At 36.9% G+C, this 22,880-nt stretch overlaps 1 protein-coding gene across 1 annotated transcript in view; it reads left to right on the forward strand.

Moving 5' to 3' along the window:
• YIPF4 (Yip1 domain family member 4) overlaps positions 1-22,880 on the forward strand; it is a 29,943-nt gene that overhangs the window by 3,026 nt on the left and 4,037 nt on the right. The window contains exons 2-5 of the mRNA XM_032881849.1: positions 11,728-11,881; positions 13,159-13,330; positions 16,095-16,172; positions 21,710-21,823. Of these exons, the coding sequence (XP_032737740.1) occupies positions 11,728-11,881; positions 13,159-13,330; positions 16,095-16,172; positions 21,710-21,823 (518 nt within the window). The remainder of the gene's footprint in view (positions 1-11,727; positions 11,882-13,158; positions 13,331-16,094; positions 16,173-21,709; positions 21,824-22,880) is intronic.

Here is a 22,880-nt window from a genome sequence, read left to right on the forward strand (position 1 = left end):
AAGAGTCCTGGGTTTACATCCTGGCTTTTGCAGTTACTATCCATGTGATGTTGCCCAAGTTACTTAGCCTCTCATCTTCAGTTTTCTCATATACAGACTGGGAATTAATACACAAGTGCTGAAATATTTTGCAGATACACAGTACTTAGTACTATATCTGGCAGATTGAAGAGCTTGGTACATGTTAGCAATGATACTGCTGCTCAGTTTTCACTATTAACTGGCTCCACACTTATTTTTTATTGTTTTCGAACTTGAAAATTTGACTCTACAACTCTAAGTCTTTTCTCTGGTTCCTAAGCATGTCATGTAAATTCTTTCTTCTCCCTTTTGCTGCTGCTTTTACTCTAACCATGAGTATTTTCAGTGTATATTTTCCTTCTAAATTCTGTCCAGGTCTCTCTCAATGATACCTGTCTGTAGTATTTGTGCATACAAATCCTTTGTTCTAAAATGTCCCTTGGGAAAAAATAAAAAATAAAATGTCCCTTGGTGTCTTCTCTCCAGACCTATGCATATCCTGGTCCTCATGCTTAGAATGCCTTTCTCCTCCTTCCCTGGAGTTGAGACTTAAGACTGAACTGGAATGCTCCTTCCTTGATGAAACCTTGCTTAACTGTCCGTTAGAAACAGAGAATTCCCTGATCTTTTCTATACCCCAGCACTTACCACAGAACCCAGAATGTAAACATCACAAAGTAATTGTTGAAGGAATAAATGATTTCTGCTTTTATCTCCTATGACATTGATACTTGGAACTATAAAGCAGCACATTTTGGATGGTATAACTAAAAAATTACTGGATGTAGAGCCAGCAGACTTCAGTTAAACTCCCAAGTCTTACAGTAGCTATGTGATATCAGGCAGGTTACATAGCTTCTATAAGCTTCTGTTTTATCACCTATGAAATGAAAAGCAGGGGCACCTGGCTAGCTTAGTTCACAGAGCATACAACTCTTGATCTTGGGGTCATGAGTTTGAGTTCCATATTGGGTGTAGAGATTACTTATTAAAATTTTTTTTCTAAGCGGGATGCCTGGGTGGCTCAGTTGGTTGTGTCTGACTGGATTTCAGCTCAGATCATGATCTCGGGGTCCTGGGATCATTGGGCTCAGTGCTTAAGTGTGGGGTCTGCTTGAGATTATCTCTCCCTCTGCCCTTCCCCCTACTTGCACATGCTTTCATGGGCTCGCTTGCTCTCTCTGTCTCTAAAATAAATAAATCTTTTAAAAATTTTAAAATGAAAAATATTTTTTTAAGATTTTATTTATTTATTTGACAGAGAGAGATCACAAGTAGGCAGAGAGGCAGGCAGAGGTAGATGGGAAGCAGGCTTCCTGCCGAGCAGAGAGCCTGATGCGGGTCTCAATCCCAGGACCCTGAGATCATGACCTGAGCCGAAGGCAGAGGCTTAACCCACTGAGCCACCCAGGTGCCCCTGAAAAATACATTTTTAAAGATTTTCTTTAGGGGGGCGCCTGGGTGGCTCAGTGGGTTAGAGCCTCTGCCGTCGGCTCAGGTCATGATCCCAGGGTCCTGGGATCGAGCCCCACATTGGGCTCTCTGCTCGGCAGGGAGCCTGCTTCCCCACACACTCTCTCTGCCTGCCTCTCTGCCTACTTGTGATCTCTGTCTGTTAAATACATAAATAAAATCTTAAAAAAAAAAAAAGATTTTCTTTATTTTTCAGAGCACAAGCAAAGGGAGTGGCAGAGAGGGAGAAGCAGGCTTCCCGCTGAGCAGGGAGCCCAGTGTGGGGCTTGATCCCAGCACCCTGAGATCATGACCTGAGTTGAAGGCAGACGCTCAACCAACTGAGCCACCTAGGTGCCCCAAAAATGAAAAAAACTTTTGAAAAATGAAAAGCACACATAATAATGTGAGGTATTTAAGATGTGTATAAAAACAAGTTCCTTACGTACAAGTTAAAAGGACATGAGCTATGTATGAATAAGCCAGTAAATGAGTAAATAAATGAATAGTGAAATCCACCCTGAATACTCAAGTTGATAGTGAAAAACTGTCCAAAAGCAGCAATGAAATGCATGTCCGTAAATGCAAGAACATAATGATATATATATGTAAAGGGTAGTATAGAAGTCTTCAAGGATCCTTTGACTTTATTTTGTATCAGATAAGTAAGTAAGTCTTTAGCTGGTTTATGTCCTGGGCACTTAGTAATAAAGAATCTGCCTCAGTCAAAATTTGCATTTTAACAAGATCCCACTGTGACTCCTATGCATATTAGAGCTTGAGAAGCACTGATTTAGAATGTTATGAATGGTTAGAAAGGGAGGAAGGAAATTTTTTTCTAGCTGTAAGATCAGGGACAATTTAATGGAGATATTTTGCCAAACTTTGAAGGATAGATAATGTTTTATATATACGATGGATTGAGTACCTCCATGTGCAGGGGTCTGCTTATGAAGAAGTCCCTGACGGCAAGAAATGGTCTAATAAGAGAGATGCAGGGGGGTGGGGTTATGGACATTGGGGAGGGCATGTGCTGTGCTGTGAAGTGTGTAAACCTGGCGATTCACAGACCTGTACCCCTGGGGATAAAAATATATGTTTATAAAAAAAAAAGATGCATTTCATTGTACATAGTAAATGGTTTAAAAAGTATGGTTCAAAGGAGCAAGTGGTTTCTGCAGGAAGGATGAAGGAAGTCTTCAGGGATGACTTATGAGATAAGGTATATTTTGAAGGTTTTTTTCCAGTTGAACAGAGGGAAGAACATTCAGTTACGAACTGTGCAAGCACAGTACCTGTTGGAGGTTGTCCCTTGGTCTTATACTTTCTCATCCTCACAGACCTAAAACAATGCTGATTTAGACCATGAGCTCCTCACAGTTAGAAGCTGTCCTTTGCTTATTTGCATTGCCTAGCACGGAACTCAACACTTACAGGAACTCTGTGATGAATGAATGACCACATGATACTTTTTGATTAAGATAAAGGTGTTGTGCTCCTAGAAGTGAAGCCAATACTAATTCAAGAGAAATTCAACAAGTAGTTGGAAAGATAATGAATAGAGACAACTAAGCAAGAAAGATGATCTAAGCCACCTGATAGCCATTTTCCTGTCTTCATATTTTTCTACCTCTAACTATTTTTGTATCTATTTTGAAACATTTATCTTTCCTGCAAATCTTAAAGGAAAGGTTTCTTCTCTGCTTTCCTAGGATAAGCCTGTGCTAGTGCTTTTTATCTTCCTGCCTTTTATGGAACCTTTCTTTCTCTTCACTGTTTTTCTCTCTAGCATTTTCTATGTCTCCTGTTTTTTTCCATCTCTACCATCACTCACAGATACCCTCCTCGTTGACAGAATTGTAAATTAAATCTACTTCCTTTTTTCCTTATTTTCACAGGCTGTTCTTTCCTGTTTCCTCAGCATCCAACAATCCCTACCACTCTGTTGGCACTTCACTTGCTTCCTTTCATCTGCAGAAATATCTTCAACAGTGTTTCCCAGCAGGAAAAGGTCCATGAGAACATAAATTTGACATATGACAAGTAATGTGTTAAGCTAAATTCCTTAATGCAGAATTCCCAGAGCCTTTAATATGCAGTATTAGTTCTAAAACGCCAAGTGGGGATTGTGGTATGCAGGATTTTCCAAACTTAGTGAACATCAAAAGCCTTTCGTGAAGGGCATGTCATAGGATCCAGATTCCAGATTTATACACAGAATGTGTATAAAGAAACACTTAAGCTATAAAGACAAGTTCATTTGCCTTTTGCTTGATTATTTATGCTCTTAATGATTTGTCCCCACCCTATCTTCTACAGCTTTTGGAGATGAACTCTGCCTATCAGAAGCCTTCAGCTTCAGTGCCTTTGTTCCTGCCATTTTTTTTCCTTGGAGTGAATTCTCTTCTCATTACTTCACTGTTTATCGGCTATCCCTCATAGCCAAATTCAGGTTCTACCTCCATATAGCCTTCCTGCCCACTTCTTTGGTAGCTTAGGCCTATTTACTCCTTTGGCACCTATGATCACTGGGCAATTTGCATTGTCGTTTACCTACAGAAGAGTGTGTTTTACAGTGTAAAAAGGGTTTTGTGTTACATGTTACCTCAATTAGATTTTTATTTATTTATTTTTTAAAGACTTTTTTTTATTTTTTTATTTGACAGAGAGAGAGAGAGAGAGAGAGATCACAAGTAGGCGGAGAGGCAGGCAGAGAGAGAGGGAGAAGCAGGCTCCCCGCCAAGGAGAGAGCCCGATGTGGGGCTCGATCCCAGGACCCTGGGATCATGACCTGAGCCGAAGGCAGAGGCTTAACCCACTGAGCCACCCAGGCGCCCCTCAAATAGATTTTTAAATTGAGATATAATTTACATACCCTAAGTGTCACCCTTTGAAAGCATACAATTCAGTGGTTTTCAGTTTATTCACAAAGTTATACAACTACCATCACTGTCTAAGCCTAGATTTCATCACTCCAAAAAAAGCAACCCTATACTTGTTTTTAGTCATTCTTTGTTGCCACCCAGACACTGGCAACCACTGATTTACTTTCTGTCTCTATAGGTTTGCCTGTTCCAGACATTTCATGTAAGTGGGGTAATATGTGACTTTCTATATCAGGTGTCTTTTTTTTTTTAACTATTTTTTTTTTAAGATTTTATCTATTTATTTGATAGAGATCTCAAGTAGGTGGAGAGGCAGGCAGAGAGAGAGAGAGAGGAGGAAGCAGGCTCCCCACCGAGCAGAAAGCCTGATGAGGGGCTCAATCCCAGGACCCTGGGATCATGACCCAAGCTGAAGGCAGAGGCTTTATCCCACTGAGCCACCCAGGTGCCCCTGTATCAGGTGTCTTTTACTCAGCATAGTGTCTTCAAGTTTCATCCATGTTGCAGCCTGAATTAGTAACTTTTCCTTTTTCTGGATGAAAAATGTTCCATTGTTTGGATATACAGTACTATCGGTTAGATTTTAAAGTCCTTACAGTATCTCACTTCTTTATATCACTCTCAGGTCATCAAAGAAATAAGCTAAGTAATTCAGAAGTATTAACTGTTAGAGTAATTGATTGATATTGAAAAAAGAAAGATACTAAAATAAAGATGACTTAATATTTGTGATATAGTTCCTCTTGCCAAGGGCCAGAAACTTGTCTGTAGTCTGTGTCTCACTTTCTCATATTTACTTGGTCATCAGATTATTTCATACTACCTCCAGAATAACTATATAATGAATCTATTCTTCCTTCTCCCTGCCTTGAGCTTTTACCATTTCTCATCTCTGCTGTAGCTGCCTGACTATACTCCCTGTTCATATCTCTCCCCTCTTAGATCAGTCTTCCATCTTGCAGCTAAGATTTTGTTTCCAAAATACAAATCTAATTTTGTATATTTGCTTTTTTAAGGGCTTTAATGTCACTTACTGATTTAAGCTATAGGAAGCTATTTGCCCTTCTGTTCATTCATTAATTTCAACCAGTACACATTTGTTGGTTGCCTACTATGGGCCAGGCACTGTTATAAGAGGTGGGGAGATATGTTCAAAACAAAACTACAACAAAACACTTAGTTCTTGCCATCATAGAACTTACAAACATTAACCAAATAATCACACAAATATGTTATTATAAACAGTGATAAATGCTCTGAAGGAAAAGTCCGCGGTATAATGAAAGGAATCTAATCTAGTCTGGGAGATCAAGGAAAATTTCCTTAAGCAAGTACATAGGAGAACTGAAGAATGGATGGCATTTAATTATCTGAAGTTGGATAAAACAGCCTGGTATTCATAGGAGGTAAAAGGGATCCTGGTTCGTTTAATGAACTTGAGAGGCCTAGTGTGGTTAGAGCATAGTGCAGAAAATTTTTCTGGAGAAGTAGGTAGGGTGCATAGAGATTGTGGGACCTGAGCTGAAAAAGCCGCGGAAGGTCGCTGAAGGATTTGAAACAGGAGAGTGAAAGAATTGCATTTTAGAAAGAGTCTTCTGGCAACAATTTAGAGAATGGATTGTAAGGAGACAAGAATGATTAGGGAGAAGGCGCTTAGTAGACTATTAGAGTCAGGCAGGCAGGAGATACAGTTTGGTCTAGCTTGTGCTTGGGGTAGAAATGGAGAAAAGTGGATAGGTTCAAAAATATTTAGAGGTGAAAGTCACAGAATTTAGGAGTGGATTGGATGGAGCAGGGAGCATGTGAGTGAAGGAAGTTGTCAAGGATTATCAAGCTTCCAGTTTATAATGCTGAATGAATAATGGTACCATTCACTGAAAGAAGAAACTGGAGGAAGACCTTAGATGCTAAGAATTTAGTTTTGGAATATTGAGTTTTAGGTGCTTCTGACATAGTTAAAAGGAAATGTTAAGCTGATAGTTGATTATATAAGTCTGTAGAAGTGGACTGGACTCAATATATTGCTTTTTGAGCTCAGCCTTCTTCAGTCTTCTTGCCCCCTGTTATGGTCTGAATATTTGGGTCCCCTCCAAAGTTCATTATATTGAAATCCTAATGCTCAGTGTGATGGTGTTAGGAGGTGGGGAACTTTGGGGAGGTATTTAGGTTATAAGGGTGGGGAACTTTGGGGAGGTATTTAGGTTATAAGGGTGGAGTCCTCATAAATGGGAATAATGTTCTTGTAAAAAAGATTCTACAGAGCTTCCTATCCACTACTCCTGTGTTAGGATACAAGGAAAAATCTTCCTATCCACTACTCCTGTGTTAGGCCAGGAGAGGGCCCTTATCTGACCCAGCAGATCTTAGACTTCTAAGCCTTTAGACTTTAGCCTTGAAAGAAGACTTTAGCCATCTAAGCCTTTAGATCTTAGACTTTAGAGCCTCTAAAACTATGAGAAATAAATTTCTATTGTTATAAGGCAACCTGTCTGTGATCTTTGGTTACAGCAGCCTGAACAGACTAAGACACTCTTATATAGAAATTACAATATCATAATAATCCAGTAATTACTATCAGTGCTCTTTTGAGTGATAATTTTCTGTTAAGGTACCCAAACATTTAGCCTGTTCCTTATGTGAATTTCCCCCTCCCCAAATTAGATACTATCTCTAATACAAGTTAATAGTTTAGACAAGAGAATTGTTAATTTTTCTTTTATAAAAATTTCCTACTTGATTTTTAAAAGATTATATCCATGTGGGGCTCCTATGTGGCTCAGTTAAGCGTCCGACTCTTGATCTCCGCTCAACTCTTGATCTCAGGATAGTAAATTCAAGCCCTGGGCTGGGCTCTGCAGTGGGCATGGAGCCTACTTTAAAAAAATATCTGTGTCCATATAGATATCGCAAATATCATCTATACACTTGGCTTACGAAGTATGATATGTGGTGTATAATGGGGCAAGAATAGCTTTTCTTCCCCGTTTGAAAGTTGAAAATGACTTTCTAGGGGGCACCTGGGTGGCTCAGTGGGTTAAAGCCTCTGCCTTCAGCTCAGGTCATGATCCCAGGGTCCTGGGATTGAGCCCCACATCGGGCTCTCCGCTCAGCAGGGAGCCTGCTTCCTCCTTTCTCTCTCTCTACCTGCCTCTCTGACTACTTGTGATCCCTGTCTGTCAAATAAAGAAAGGAAGAAAGAAAGAAAGAAAATGACTTTTTAGGCAGCCTTTCTTGGGGTAGTTAAGCAAGGTTTAACTGTTTTAAAAAATTAAACTATTTCCATAAATTTTAAATTCATAAGGCATTATATAAATTTATAAAAGTGATAAAATTACACAGAACTATATACACATACACACACAAATAAGTGGATATAAAACTGGTAAAATCTGAAAAAAATAAAACTGTATCAATGATAGTGTCCTGGTTTTGGTGGTTATATAACATGGTACCATTGAAGGAAGCTGGGTGAAGGGTATATCTAACTTTTCTATACTAGTTTTGGAACTTCCTGTGAATCTATAATTATTTCAAAATAAAAAGTTTGGTTAAAAGATTCATAAGACAGGGGCACCTGGGTGGCTCAGTGGGTTAAAGCCTCTGCCTTCAGCTCAGGTCGTGATCCCAGGGTCCTGGGATCGAGCCCCGCATCAGGCTCTCTGCTCAGCAGGGAGCCTGCTTCCCTTCCTCTCTCTCTCTGCCTGCCTCTCTGCCTACTTGTGATTTCTGTCTGTCAAATAAATAAAATCTTTAAAAAAAAAAAAAAGATTCATAAGACAAAAGAAATTTCTGTTAAATACGTTTATGCCAAAATGAGATTTAATTTTTCCAAAGGTAGGTTCAGGAGATTTAATTGACTTTTTTTAAGTTTCTTTTTTTGGGGGGTCATTTTTTACATACAACTTGGGGCTAGAACTCATGACCTTGAGATCAGGAGTCACGTGCTGTCCAACTTGAGCCAGCTGGGCACCCTGATTTAATTGATTTTAATTAATATTGTATACAATATAAAAATGTACTAACAGTATTGAAGAGTAAAGGTACTAAAACCATAAATTAAAACAGTATGAATAAAAATATAACCTAAGACACAATCTCATATGAGGCTTTAAAAATGTTTCTTACTGTGTGAATAATAAAAATTATTCTTCCTTGGTGCCTCAGTCAGTTAAGCATCTGCCTTCTGCCCAGTTCATGATCCCAGGATTGTGGGTCTGCTTCTCCCTCTGTCCCTCCCCCCGCCTACTCCAGCTCTCTCCCCTTGCTAATGCTCTCACTCTCTCTCTCTCTCTCTAAGTAAAATCTAAAAAAAAATTTTCTTATGAAATAACGTCAAAATCCAATGTAAGTCTAGCAATTACAAGATTGTTATTTACTCTTATTTACTCTCATCGGTTTCTTGATCTCTTTTCATTGCCTTATGCAAGCATTAAAATGTTTTTATCTCTAAAATGGAACAATAGAATTTATCCTTTCAGTGTGAAACATGTGCTTGTTTTATTTTGCTGCACAAATACTCAGTTCTCTTTTAGATTTAAGGATACATGGACTTCATTTTCACATGAAATGAGAATTTTTATCCTTGCCCTGTTGCTTGTTAAATAAGAAAAACCTTCTCCACATATGTAATGTTAACAGGTATCAACAAAATGTTAATTATTCTTTGCAAAATAACTCTTCTTCCTCAGAAATATAGAACTCGTCTAGTTGCGGATCAGTAAATCTCATCCTGAGTATGATATCCTATAGCACTGATTGAGTTCTTCCTCCTCTTTCCAAGTGAAGTTCTGAGGCTCAGAAGATTCACAGAAAAGATCCCTCATCTAGTAATATACTTGAGTTTAAAGGGAGGGGAAAATTACTATTAAATTTTATCCTGCAGTATTTCCAGGTGGCTTTCAGTAAAACTTGAAATTCACTGATACTCTTCCTCATTCTCAGGCAAACAAGTGGAAACGTTTTTAAGATTTCCTTTTGCAGTAGATTTTTTTCAAAGATTATTTTATATCCACTTATATTGGAGTGCCTGGGTGGCTCAGTTAGTTAAGTATCTGCCTTCAGCTCAGGTCATGATCCCAGGGTCCTGGGGTTGAGCCCCACATTGGGTTCTCTGCTCAGCAGCATGTCCGCTCCTCCCTCTCCTTCTATATCTCTCACTTTCACTCTTGCTCAAATAAATAAATAAAATCTTTAAAAAAAAAACAAATCTACTTATATTTATTATCTTTACATTGGTTTTACTTAGCAAATGACAAGAATATTATAAATAGTATAGCAAGAAGGAATTAATTTAAAATTAATGTTTTATAATACCTATCCTGGAGTTGACAACCAAGCTAGCTGGTTCTTAACTCTGGTTTAACTTAAGAAACCTGTGCTCCTGGAGTAGTTTGGAATCTTCTTGTTTTCTGACATTCTTGTCAACATGTTAAGCTAAATACAAGTTTTTTGACTTTCTGTTGCTTTTTTATACCCACACCTAATTATATATTGGGAACACTAAGGGATGTGTCAAACTGCTATTACTGGCATTCCTGCATATGTCCATGATATTTTCCTACTTTATAGTAAATGGGATGAAAAAAAAAACCCTACAAAATGAAGCTAAAGGTGCCTTTTTGAGGTTCTGGCATCCATGCTATGACAAACAGCTGAACATAAAATTCTTCATCACAGCATTTGTTAGTACTATAATTTATATATCCTTTTTTGGTTTAGATTAAGGACTGTCAGGTGCAGTCCTTTCTGGAGGCCAGGAAACAGTTGTTAAGGTCCTTTCCTGCCTCATAATTCTAAAACCTTTAATGTTATTGCCATACTAATGACTTCCTGATCTAAATCTTCCCTTTGTTAAATCGAGAAAAGCACTCTTTGTACCTATTGGAAATGGAATTTTCGTTACATTTCACCTCTTTTATTTCTCAATTTAGATTGAAACAAGCAGAAAGTAATTTCAGAGAATATTTTAGTCCCAAGATTCTATGATAGCACTTATAGGAACTATTTTTAGACTAAATAGGGAAGGACATGAATTCAAAAGTACTTGCATTTTATTTCAAGCTGAGTCAACTCCCTTTTAAAAACTTTTTAGAATCATATACTGCTAAACCTGGAAAGTATTTTGAGTAGGAAACTGGAGACAGAGGACATTAATGATTTGCTGTATCAATAGCTAAAACTAGGACTTATCCTCAGAATACAAACTTTGTTACAATTAATTGCAGGAGTTGTCACAACCAGATTAAGATGTGACTCATAATTGAGCCACTCATTAATTGAAGTGTAAGCCAAAATTTTAATAGCCGTTCTCGAAAAGTAACCTAGAATTTGGAGTAATGTGCAAATTAAGCTCTTTATATTGTATATGATCTTCAGGGAAGGAGAGTCTGTGTTAAAACTATTCTGGTTTGTCTTTGCCAAGATTATTGTCTCAACTACCACTCTAGTCATGAGGCTTCTAGTCAACAGCAGCGGTGGTTGCTTAATAGTGTATATTGTCTGGTCCTACAGGTTTTTTGTTTTTTTTTTTTTTACTTAATTTCTGTACGACCCCAGTCCCTTTACTATTGCCATTTGTTTTTCAACCAGAAAATGTGGCATTTGTACTATTTTAATGATCTGTAACCTCTAAGTCACTGTTGAGACTATGAATGGAATTTATTTTGTAATGTGGGTAACTGAATCTCTTTACTGCTTTTTAGAGTTGCCCTAAAAGCAAAACAAAAATCCCCAAACAGCTTCATTTTTGCCCAAACTAAAGATGAATGATGTCATTATATAAAGAAAAGGGCTGAAATAGTGGGGAACTCTTACTAGTCAAAGTTATCCAGAACCAAGCGTTAATATACAAAGCACTTAGCATAGATATTTGGTGATTTAAATGAAAAGAATGTGTAAATAAATACATGAAATGTAGGGGAAAGCCATTTGCAGTTTTTCTTTAGCAAATTTTATCTAATGGTTTACATATATATATATATGGATAATGCCTTTAGAATTTATACAGTCAATTTGTTCTGAAGCACATAGTGTGCATAATAATGAAGGGAGTCCAGAATGATACCATGTAATATATTTTGTATATATCATCCATTTAAAGTGGCTGTTATAAGTCTAAGATTCTTTTACTGGTCTAACCAATTATCTGAAATCTTTTAAATGTCTTCACTTCCCTCATCTTTCATTTTCTTGTTGTAAAATAAAAGATGGTTTTTAGGTATTTATCAGCTGTAAAATAGGATTATATGCAATAGCAGATATTCATAGAGATCTTCAGATGATAATTATTTTACTTGAATATTATATTCATGTTGGTTAAGATTCACACATTTTTGCCTTGATTTATAGTTTTGTCCTCTCTCCTCCTAAGATCTCAGTGGTTCAATAGCATCCCCAGATGTCAAATTAAACCTTGGTGGAGATTTTATTAAAGAATCTACAGCTACTACATTTCTGAGACAAAGAGGATATGGCTGGCTTTTGGAAGTTGAAGATGATGATCCTGAAGATAACAAGCCACTCTTGTATGTAAAAATCGTAATATGTGTTTCTTTGTTTTTTAGAACTAGTCTGTCGGATGATTATATTCTTTCGTGTTATTTAAATAAATACAAGTATGGCTGATCTTAACCTTTTTGGTTAGACTATTAATGCTTTTCAATTTTACTAGTATTTAGGAAAATTAAAATAATGAGAATATTTTAACCCTATTGATGGCAAAAATGGAAAGAATCGTAATTCTGTATATTTGTCTCGCTCACGTGCGGGTACCTAAACACACACACACACACACACACACACACACACACACACACACAGGTATTCCAAACTGTTAGGGCTTACTTGGGCTTATAGCTATCTCAAGTAAACATCCAGTCTAAGTAAAAAAGCAGACTGCTTGCTGTGGAGATTAAGTGTAAGGCAAATTAAAACTTCCACAAAGATTAGCACTCCAAAATCTCTCCCATGCAGAAATTGTAGAGGTAGCACTGGCAGGACTAGAGGGAGTCTTTCACTTTCTTCATAGTACTTGAAATTTTTCAAGTGATTATCATTTGAGAAAAAAAAGTAAAGAATTTAACTGCTTGGGAAAGAACCTATAGCTCTGTAAAATCAAGGCATTATCAGGTTAATCTCTGTGGTAATTGTTGGTAGATTAAGTGTTAAAATGTTCTGTTTCTTAATATACTGTATTTCATCAAATTTAAAACAGTGAGTTATAAGATGCAATTATTTTATGTTCATCAATAAGGAGGAAACAGTATGTAAGGCAGCATAAAGCTAAGACATCAAAAGGCTATCTTGTTAGTGTAGGGATAAATGAGAAACAACCCACCCTACAAAAAGAGGCAGCTAGGATGTTTGCTTGTCTCAGCTTGGCAGTGGGAGGGGTGTTAGAAGAAAAATATCCCCTGAGAATGGAAACCCCCACCAGTTCTCATAGGATTGTAGTCTGAATTATCAGTATGGTCAAGAAGGGCTCAAGCAGAAGATATTATTTAAAGTTACCCCAAAATAGTGGCTCCAGGAGACTGTAAAATGTAAAGGCAGATCTTGGAAGAAGTTGGCTTCTCTCCAGGCTGACAAGGTGAGACCCCAGCAGTTGTGACAAGCATCCTGATTTTAGAGAGGTTAAAATGTTGAAAATGTACACCATGGAATCAGTGAAATACTGTACTTAAAATGCAATGCTTTGGTGACCGATGGAGATGACACTGTCATATTTAAACTTTAATTTTATTGCAGCTGTCTCAGTATTCGGAAATGCATGCTTTTTAAGAATTTTTATTTTATATTATAGGGAGGAACTGGATATCGATCTAAAGGATATTTACTACAAAATCCGGTGTGTTTTGATGCCAATGCCATCACTTGGTTTTAACAGACAAGTGGTGAGGGACAATCCTGACTTTTGGGGTCCTCTGGCTGTTGTTCTTTTCTTTTCCATGATATCATTGTATGGACAATTTAGGGTAAGTGTATGTTACTTTATACAAAATTGAAATATTTTAAGAGCTTTAAAATTAAAAGTAACCAAATGTTAACTGTAATGCTACGTTATGTTTAAGAAATGCTTTACTTTTTTTTTTTCTTAAGATTTTTATTTATTTATTTGACAGAGAGGGATCACAAGTAGGCAGAGAGGCAGGCAGAGAGGGGGGGAAAGCAGGCTCCCTGCTGAGCAGAGAGCCCAATGGGGGACTCGATCCCAGGACCCTGAGATCATGACCTGAGCTGAAGGCAGAGGCTTAACCCACTGAGCCACGCAGGCACTCCAAGAAATGCTTTACTTTTACCCATTATTTCCAACTTGTTCATCTCTAGAACTCTTTTTAATTAAATAAGTGAGGAGTACTTTAATGCTTTCCAAACTTTTATATCATCATTCTTATAGAAAGTACTAACAATTGTATTGCAACTGGGTTAACAGATGAGACTACTCTCAGCTGAGCGAAAGTGACCAAAGTGACCAAAAGGGCTGCCCTTGCCCTTTATGATTTCTCCCAAGGGATGAAGAGTTTGAAACACAATAGTCAACATGTTCTTACCTTTTATTTATTTTCAAAATAAATATTTTAGGGGCTCCTGGCTGGCTCGGTCAGTGGAGCACATGACTCTTAATTGTGAGTTCACACCCCACACTGGGCCTAGAGCTTACTTTAAAACATAACAGTAAATATTTTAGTAAATAATGACAAGGATTCCATCAGAATTTGTTTTTATATAATACTTTGTTCTACTCTCAGGGGCTTTATCTTTATTATCAAAACAACATACACACATTACTCCTTAATCCCTAGTTTAAGGCTTTATGGAAGTAAAAAATAACTCTCTATCACTGAATGATTGAGAAATGAATTCATTTCTTGTTGCTTCTGTAACAAATTTCCACAAGTTTTGTGGCTTAAAAGAGTGAAAATTTATTTTACGGTTACAGAAGTTGGAAATTCAAAATGAGCTTGAAGGAGCTAAGATCAAAATGTCAGCAGGGCTGACTCCCCTGTAGGCTCCAGGACAGATTCTGTTGATTGCCTCTACCCACATCTAGAGGCTGTCAGCTTTCCTTGGTTTCTGGTGGCATGACTATAATCTCTGCTACTGTGGTCACATTACCTTCTTCTCTACTGTAGTCAAAACTCCCTCTCCCTCCCATTTTAAAGGACAGTTGTGATTACATTTAGTGCTCATTTGGATAATCCAGAATAATCTCCCAATAGCAAGATCCTTAATGTAATATAACACTAGTCTTATTAATATTTACCTTAGATCAGTAGTTTATATCAAGTATTCTGTTGGAAATATGAGTTGAAAAAGTCGAACGGGATTCTGGTCTACTACTCACCACTAATCCTTCACCTAGAACATCTCTAATTTTATCTATTTTGTATAATCTTTCATTTGAACAAAGGATTGTAAGGCTAAAAACAGATTATTGCCTCCATAGAATATCATTCAGTTTGGTTTTACTTGATGTTTTCTGTGACTAGATTGGGGTCATGAATTTTTGGTAAGGATACTATTTTGTGTCCTCAGTATACTCTTAGGGAATATGTGATATTGATATATCTTTTACTGATTTATTGATTAACCTTTAACATTGGTTGCTTGATTAGGTGATAGGGTGGTATCTGCCCAGTTCCTCCACTGTAAAGTTGTTATTTTTCCCTCTTAATTAATAAATAAGTATCTTGTGGAGATACTTTATGACTATGCAGACATTGTGTTTCTCGTCAAACTTTAGCTCACTAATTTTAGCATCTGTTGATGGATCTTGAGTTCAACAATTACTACTATAGTGTTTACTGCATGGTGGTGTTCTGTTTTCCTCATTCCTTCCACATGTATTATTGGTATTCTCTATGGAATAGCTACCCGTACTTTGCCATTGCTTAAATATTGTTGTATTTATTTATGTCAGTATGGAATCATGAATATTTATTTTATTTTCTGGATTATAACCCAGTGCTATCATTATTTATTTTATTGGTGAGATTATTCCAGCTTAAGCATTGGGAACTCCTTCAGGTTAGCCTCTGTGTCCTTTCAGCATCTTCCCATTAGTTTTTTGAGCATTTCCTTTCCTTCTAAGTCCATAGAGTGTTCTGGACTCACCTTTTATCTCCCCTACCCCAACCCTGGCATCAGTTATTTATCAAAAGAATTCTAGTTCCTTTTATCGGGGAATGATACTTAGAAACCAGGATCTGGGCAATAAGTATGCTTATTTTGCTGTTGGGTCTTCATTATTTCTAGACCCTGCAAGCAGACAAAACTTGGAGATAGAGGCATATATGATGATCACACTAAGTCTCAGGAGTTAAAATTATCTGAAACATCTCCAAGTTACATATATAATTAATGTAAATTTTAAAGACCTTGGGAGAAGACCTGTAACTTCTTATAGGGATGAATTCTCCTTGCAAGATGTTGTAAACCAGAGGTTTGGAAGTAAATACTTTGCTCATTTTTTACAGTAATTTTTGATCAGATATCTTGAAATACTGAGATTTCCTTAGGCAATTGATCATTGCTAAATTTTCGCTTTGGATATAAAATTGTATTAACATACTGCATTCTTACTAGGTTTTGGAAAGATACCTGGGAACTCAAACTCTCTATGACCTGAAATTGGATATACCAAACTGTCTTACATAAGCAGAGAATTGACTTCGAGGGAAATTATCACCTTATTTGGTACAAAGATACTAATTGCATGAATTTTTTTTTTCCCTTAAGGTGGTCTCATGGATTATAACCATTTGGATATTTGGTTCCCTAACAATTTTCTTACTGGCCAGAGTTCTTGGTGGAGAAGTAAGTAGTTGATTTTGAAAATAGCCTTTGTTTCTGATCATAAATTTTATTTTTGGTATTGTACATATTATCAGTAGCTATATTCATCATAATTCTTTCTTGTCCCAGAATTGCTTTTAAGTGACACTGCTTCCCCTAAGATGATCAACATACTGGTATTGTGCATGCTTAATAAAGGTTACAAGAAAGGAAGAAGAAAGAAAAGATCCCATACCACTCATAAGTAATGTACAGCTTTTTAGGAAAACATAATTTATTTTCTAGTACAGCATTTCTCAAATTTTTGATCTCAGGTCCCCAAGGAGATTTCTTTGTGTGGGTTTTATTTATTAATACTTATCATATTAGAAATTAAAATAAAATTTTTGAATATGTATTTATTCATTTAAAAATAAAACCAGGGACCCCTCAACGGCTCAGTCGGTTAAGTGTCTGTCTTTGGCTCGGGTCATGATCCCAGGGTTCTGGGATTGAGTCCCTGCTGAGCAGGGAGCCTGCTTTTCTCTCTGCCTGCCTCTCCCCTTGATTGTGCTTGCACTGTCTCTCTATGACAAATAAATAAAATCTTTAAAAAATAATGAAAATAAAAATAAAACCAAATACATTTTAACATAAATAATTAAAAAAAATTTCTTTTTAATTTATTTACTTATTTATTTGAGAGAGCACATGACAGGGAGGGGCAGAATGGGAGGGAGATCGAGAATCCTAAGCAGACTACACTGAGTACAGAGCCCAACACAGGCTTGATCTCATGACCCGAGCCAAAGCCAAGAGTCGATGTTCAACTGACTGTGCCTCCAAGGTGTCCATAAAGAATATGGTGGCTCAGTGGGTTAAGCCTCTGCCTTCAGATTGGGTCATTCAGGGTCCTGGGACCGAGCCCCGCATCGGGCTCTCTGCTCAGTGGGGAGCCTGCTTCCCCTTCTCTTCTCTCTGCCTACTTGTGATCTCTCTCTCTCTCTTTGGCAAATAAATAAATAAAATCTTCGAAAAAAACCAAACTGCTTTTTTTTTTTAAAGATTTTATTTATTTATTTGACAGAGAGAGATCACAAGTAGACAGAGAGGCAGGCAGAGAGAGAGAGGGAAGCAGGCTCCCACTGAGCAGAGAGCCCGACGCGGGACTCGATCCCAGGACCCTGAGATCATGACCTGAGCTGAAGGCAGCGGCTTAACCCACTGAGCCACCCAGGCGCCCCCAAACTGTTTTTTTTATATAAAAAAAATAATAATACATTTTAAAGAAAAACAACTTTTTAAAAAACAAAAAAGTGCTAAGAGTGGCATTGTTTTGCATTTTTGCAAGTAGCTTTAATGTCTGGCTTAGTGGAAGCTGGTTTCTAATATCTGCTTTCTGTATTCAGTCTGTTAATGATACATTGTTTTGGTTAAAGTATATGAGAAAAAGAAGGCCTTAAACATATATAATTGGAAAAGGAAAGGTATTTCTTTTTAAGATTTTATTTATTTTAGAGAGAGAGTGCACAAGTGAGAAGTGGGGGGGTGGGATAGAGGAAGAAGCAGACTCCCCACTGAGCAGGAAGCCCATGTGGGCTCAGTCCCAACACCCTGGGATCATGACCTGAGCCAAAGGTAGTTGCTTAACTGGCATCCAGAAGGAAGAGTATTTTAATAGCTTTTTCAGATGATTATGGATGTTCTTCTCTAAAACTATACCTACATTCAACAAGTAATAGGGTTGTTGTTGTTTTTTTAACAAGTCATAGCTTCTTAAAGGTTTGTTGCAGTAAGGAATCTCAAACAGTATTAATGAACTTTTTATACTTTGTTTCATTAAAATTTCACTTTGGGGGACGCCTGGGTGGCTCAGTTGGTTGGACGACTGCCTTCGGCTCAGGTCATGATCCCGGAGTCCCGGGATCGAGTCCCGCATCGGGCTCCCAGCTCCATGGGGAGTCCGTTTCTCCCTCTGACCTTCTCCTCGCTCATGCTCTCTCTCACTGCCTCTCTCTCAAATAAATAAATAAAATCTTTAAAAAAAAAAAAAAAATTTCACTTTGGGTGGATCTTTTTACCCATGCACGGTCATTTGGAAGACACTGGTTCACTGAGTCTTGCAAATCTTCCAAATATTGACACGTCTTACTGTATGATATCAGAAATCACATTAATTAATATATCCACCCATCTTTAAGTTTAGATCAGGCTAAGTTTGGATCAGCTCCCTGGTGGATGGACCGTCTGCTTCTCCCTCTTCACCACTTGCATGTTCTCTCTCTCTCAGATAAATAAATAAAATATTAAAAAACAAAAACCACTTATGGATACCCAACTCTGAATAACCATCGTTTTTCTTTCATTTGCTCTTTCAAATAAAAATGGTGTTCCATGGTAAACACATCTAATTCAACGCTTCACTCAAACAGTTATAGAAGCGCTTTTCCTTGGGATAACCATTGAACCAGGATACAACAGAAATGCTGTCTATGGGAATACCTAGGTGGCTCAGTCAGTTGAGTGTCTGCCTTCAGCTCAGGTTATGATCCTGGGGTCCTGGAATCGAGTCCTGTGTCAGGCTCCTTGGGGAGGAGCTTCTCCCTCTACCTACTGTTCCCCCTGCTTGTGCTCTCTCTCTCTGACAAATAAATAAAATCTTAAAAAAAAAAAAAATGGGGGCGCCTGGGTGGCTCAGGGGCTTAAAGCCTCTGCCTTCGGCTCGGGTCGTGATCCCAGGGTCCTGGGATCAAGCCCCATATCGGGCTCTCTGCTCAGCAGGGAGCCTGCTTCCTCTTCTTTCTGCCTTTCTCTCTGCCTACTTGTGATCTCTGTCTGTCAAATTAATAAATAAAAATAAATAAAAACCTTTAAAAAGAAAAAAAAGGCTTTCTATGTACTTCCCATTTGTTATACAGAATGTTAAAGAGATATACTCAAAAGCTGAGATTTAATAAAATTAATCATGTTAACTGCTTCATTAAGGACATTCTTAAGTGAAACTAGCTTTTTTTCTTTTTCTGTGATTGTGTAGTAGTGAAGAGTACAGTAACTACTAATATAGTTTATGCCACCTTGATTCACAGTAAAGCAGCACATTTTACCCACTGTTGTTTTTCCCTGCTAGTATGAATCCAGTGAGAAAAGGCAAATAATGTTTTATTATTTTTATAGTAAATAGTTTTGACCTTCCAGTCTTCTGGAAGAGTCTCTGGGACCCTCGGTAGCCCATGAACCACACCTTCTGAACTGCTGCCCCATTAAAAAAGACTGTGACTTACTGTAAACCTAGGAATTTTAGCAGTTTATTCTCTTTTCTTTTTTCTTTTTCTTTTCTTTTTTTTTTTCCTAGCAGTTTGTTCTGTGGAGAGAGTAAAGCAGTGAGGATGCCAGGCACAGTTATCTTGTGGGTGCTGACTCTCTATGAACATTGATGGCTAAATGCAGAGACCTTAAGCCCTTTTCTTGTATTTGAAAGAAAGATCTGCCAAGTCTGTTACTTAGCTTAGTAATCTGCTTTCCAGTTTCCAAAATTATGTTGCTGTTGTCCCATCTTCTCTTCTTCTGTTTAGCCTCTTTTTTAAAAGAAAAATTATATCACTTACTAATACAATAAAACAAAGCACATAGTTTTATTTTGTAATACAGAATATGTAATTATACACCAGGCAAAGAATAATATGAAAATACCATCATTCATAAAGTGTCACAACTGAAAATTACTATAAAAGAGGAGGAAGTAACTTTCATCAAACTTTATTTTCTCCAAAGTAATGCAGTTATCTTATACAAAATAACACTTTGATTCTTGTAAATGGCTTTTCTTTCATTACACTCATTCTTTTTATATCATATGTCTTATCTAAACTTACAAAGTTTAGGATCAGACTTTTTTTTCCTGGTCCTTTTGAGGTATTTTTTTTCCCATTTTATTCATGAGTTCATATATATTTTGGGGCTTACATTATTGTGACTCATCTAAGATAAATGAGCAATGTGAATGAACTTGATCTGCATTATCTATATTTGGAGGGTGCACAAAGATTTCATCCACAACCTGGTGAGCCTTTAGTTATCACTTCTTGTGTGTGCTGAGGTGTGCCTTCAGGTTTATACATTTTTAATATATCAGTTAGGAACCAGTTCTCCTTTATACAGTGACCAACCTTCATGACCTCTATGAATTTTTCTGTTACTTTGTTTCTCCGAGGTGTGCCATGTTTTCAAATCCCAAGATATTTTATGGTTTAGTTTCCATTGTTTATGCCTCTTAAAAAAAAGTTCATGGGTACACCTGATTGGCACAGTCTCTTGAGCATCTTTTTTATTTCGCTCCATTGAGATCGAGCCCCGCATCAGGCTCCCCGCTCAGGATGGAGTCTGCTTAAGACTCTCCCTCCCTCTATCCCATTATAGAAGGTCTCCCCCGCCTTCCCTTTTAGTATAGTTTCAGGAGGGAATGATATTAGATAAATGTGTTCAATCCATCATCTTAACCTAAAACTGTTGAATAAATTTGGAATAACATTTATCTATGAAACTTTTTTCACTCTGCATATAAAAATTTAAAATAATTCTAATGGAGACTTAAGATTATATTTTTTCACATATTATTTGTTGTATCTTTGACACAACCCCATGTAATATTTATATGAAAATAGGTATTATTAAATGTTTTGGTAATTTAGGACTGTTGATGTAATAGTTAAGAAACTTAGATCTTAGGGGCAGCTGGGTGACTCGTTAAGTGTGGACTTTGGCTCAGGTCATGACCTCAGGATCCTGGGAGTGAGCCCCCTGACAGGCTGCACATTCATCAGGAAAAAAGCTTTTCCCTCTCCCCCTCCCTCTATCCTTCTTCCCCAACAACCTGCACCTGCCTCCCCCACCCAGTCACGCAGGTGCACGTGCTCTCTGTCTCTCAAATAAATAAAATCTTCTAAAAAAAAAATCTAGATTTTAATTTGAACTCTTAATCCTACCAATTTTACTTTCTTGAACAAAGCATTTTTTCTCTCTAAAATTCAGTTTCTTCATAGTGGGGTAGTCATACCTACTTGATAGAGTTGTTGCTGCAATTGATCTCTCTTGATCTGTCACAGAGCTTGGCACACAGTAGCCACCAAATATTTTTTCCTTCAGTCTCTCCTGCCTGCTCTCCCTTCCCTTGTAGTCTGTATCTATCACACATAGCTTCTTTAGACCTTGAATTTTTTGTTTGAATAAGCTAGTTGCAGTCCCTTTAAATAATCCTTCTACAACTTTAAGGGAGGTAGCAAGAAAGTATATTGTAGGTATAATGAAGATAATTGGATACATAAGTCTCGAAAGGGAAAGAGGGCTGGAAATGTAGATTTGGGTGTCATCAGAAGGTTGATTATAATTGAAACTATGGTGGGTTGATGAGACTATCCAGGAACATAGCAGATAATATGATAATTTGAAATATAAAGCATATACTTCATGATTTCTTCTTGTCATGTTTACATAAGTATAACTAAGAATATGTGATGTTCTATAGTGATTAAAATAATTATCTTGATTTCTATGATATTTACTTAAAACATTAAAATTCACAGGTTGCATATGGCCAAGTTCTGGGAGTTATAGGATATTCACTACTTCCTCTCATTGTAATAGCCCCTATACTTCTGGTGGTTGGATCATTCGAAGTGGTATCTACACTTATAAAAGTAAGTAGTGTATATTATAAAAAAGTAATGAACTGTTTTCCAGGAACAAAAGTATATTCGTATCTGCCTAAGAAGATTGTAATCTGTAACTGTCATATATTTTTAAATGTTTTGAAACAGTGATCTCACTCATTGGTTTTATCAATTTTATTTCTTTTATTTTCCCATTTTAATCACCAGAAATTAAAATGTATGTCTAGAAGGGGAGTAAGGAACAAAAAGCAAACAAGGCTACAAGATGCTACACCCAGATGATTTTTTTAATGTTTTTTCTTTTCTATAATACAACCTCATATGACTTAGATTTTATGGGAGATATTTAAGTAAAATTTTACTGGACATTTATTTAATGTTACTCCTATTTAAATAATAACTGCCTTATCAAATGTAATAGACATGATTGTAATAAATTGGCCTTTCTATATTGCAAAGATCAGGATTTCTTTATACTGTGTTTAACTTAAATTAACATATAGACCCATATTAAATATTTAATGATAACATAAAGTATTAATTTTGGGAAAGTATAAATTTTGGGAAATAAATGCTTTAGCACATGTATGTATATTATACAATGAATGTAATTTTTTTCTTTATGAAAATATTTAGAACTTAAGACTACCACTTTCAGAACTGCCGTTATGTAGCCTTCACCTTAAAGTATTTGTTTTTAAGTAGAGCCACTTAATTTTTATAACATTTGGTTTTATTTAAAGTTGATTACTAATTCATATATAGAAGAAATGATTGCTTTTAGAATTGAGTAACTACACGCTAAAACTGACTTATAAGCATTAGGTATTAAAAGTATGGATTTTGGAACCAGTCAGTTCTAAATTCAAATTCTGTTTCTTCCACTTACCTGCTGCCTCCCTTGCCGGGGGGAATATCTTTTCTTATCCTCCTCTGCAAATTGGGAATCTTGACAACTATTTTTTAGGGTTTGTTATCTAGATGGTAAAGGATGTATATTTGATACAGAGTAGGCACTCAAGTGGCAGCTGTTGTCATTACAAATATTATAAAAGAATATTTTGAGAACATCTTTGTATGTTAG

This window comes from Lontra canadensis, unplaced genomic scaffold (assembly GCF_010015895.1).
Source record: "Lontra canadensis isolate GAN:19392208 unplaced genomic scaffold, GSC_riverotter_1.0 scaffold78, whole genome shotgun sequence".
Lineage (NCBI taxonomy): Eukaryota > Metazoa > Chordata > Mammalia > Carnivora > Mustelidae > Lontra > Lontra canadensis.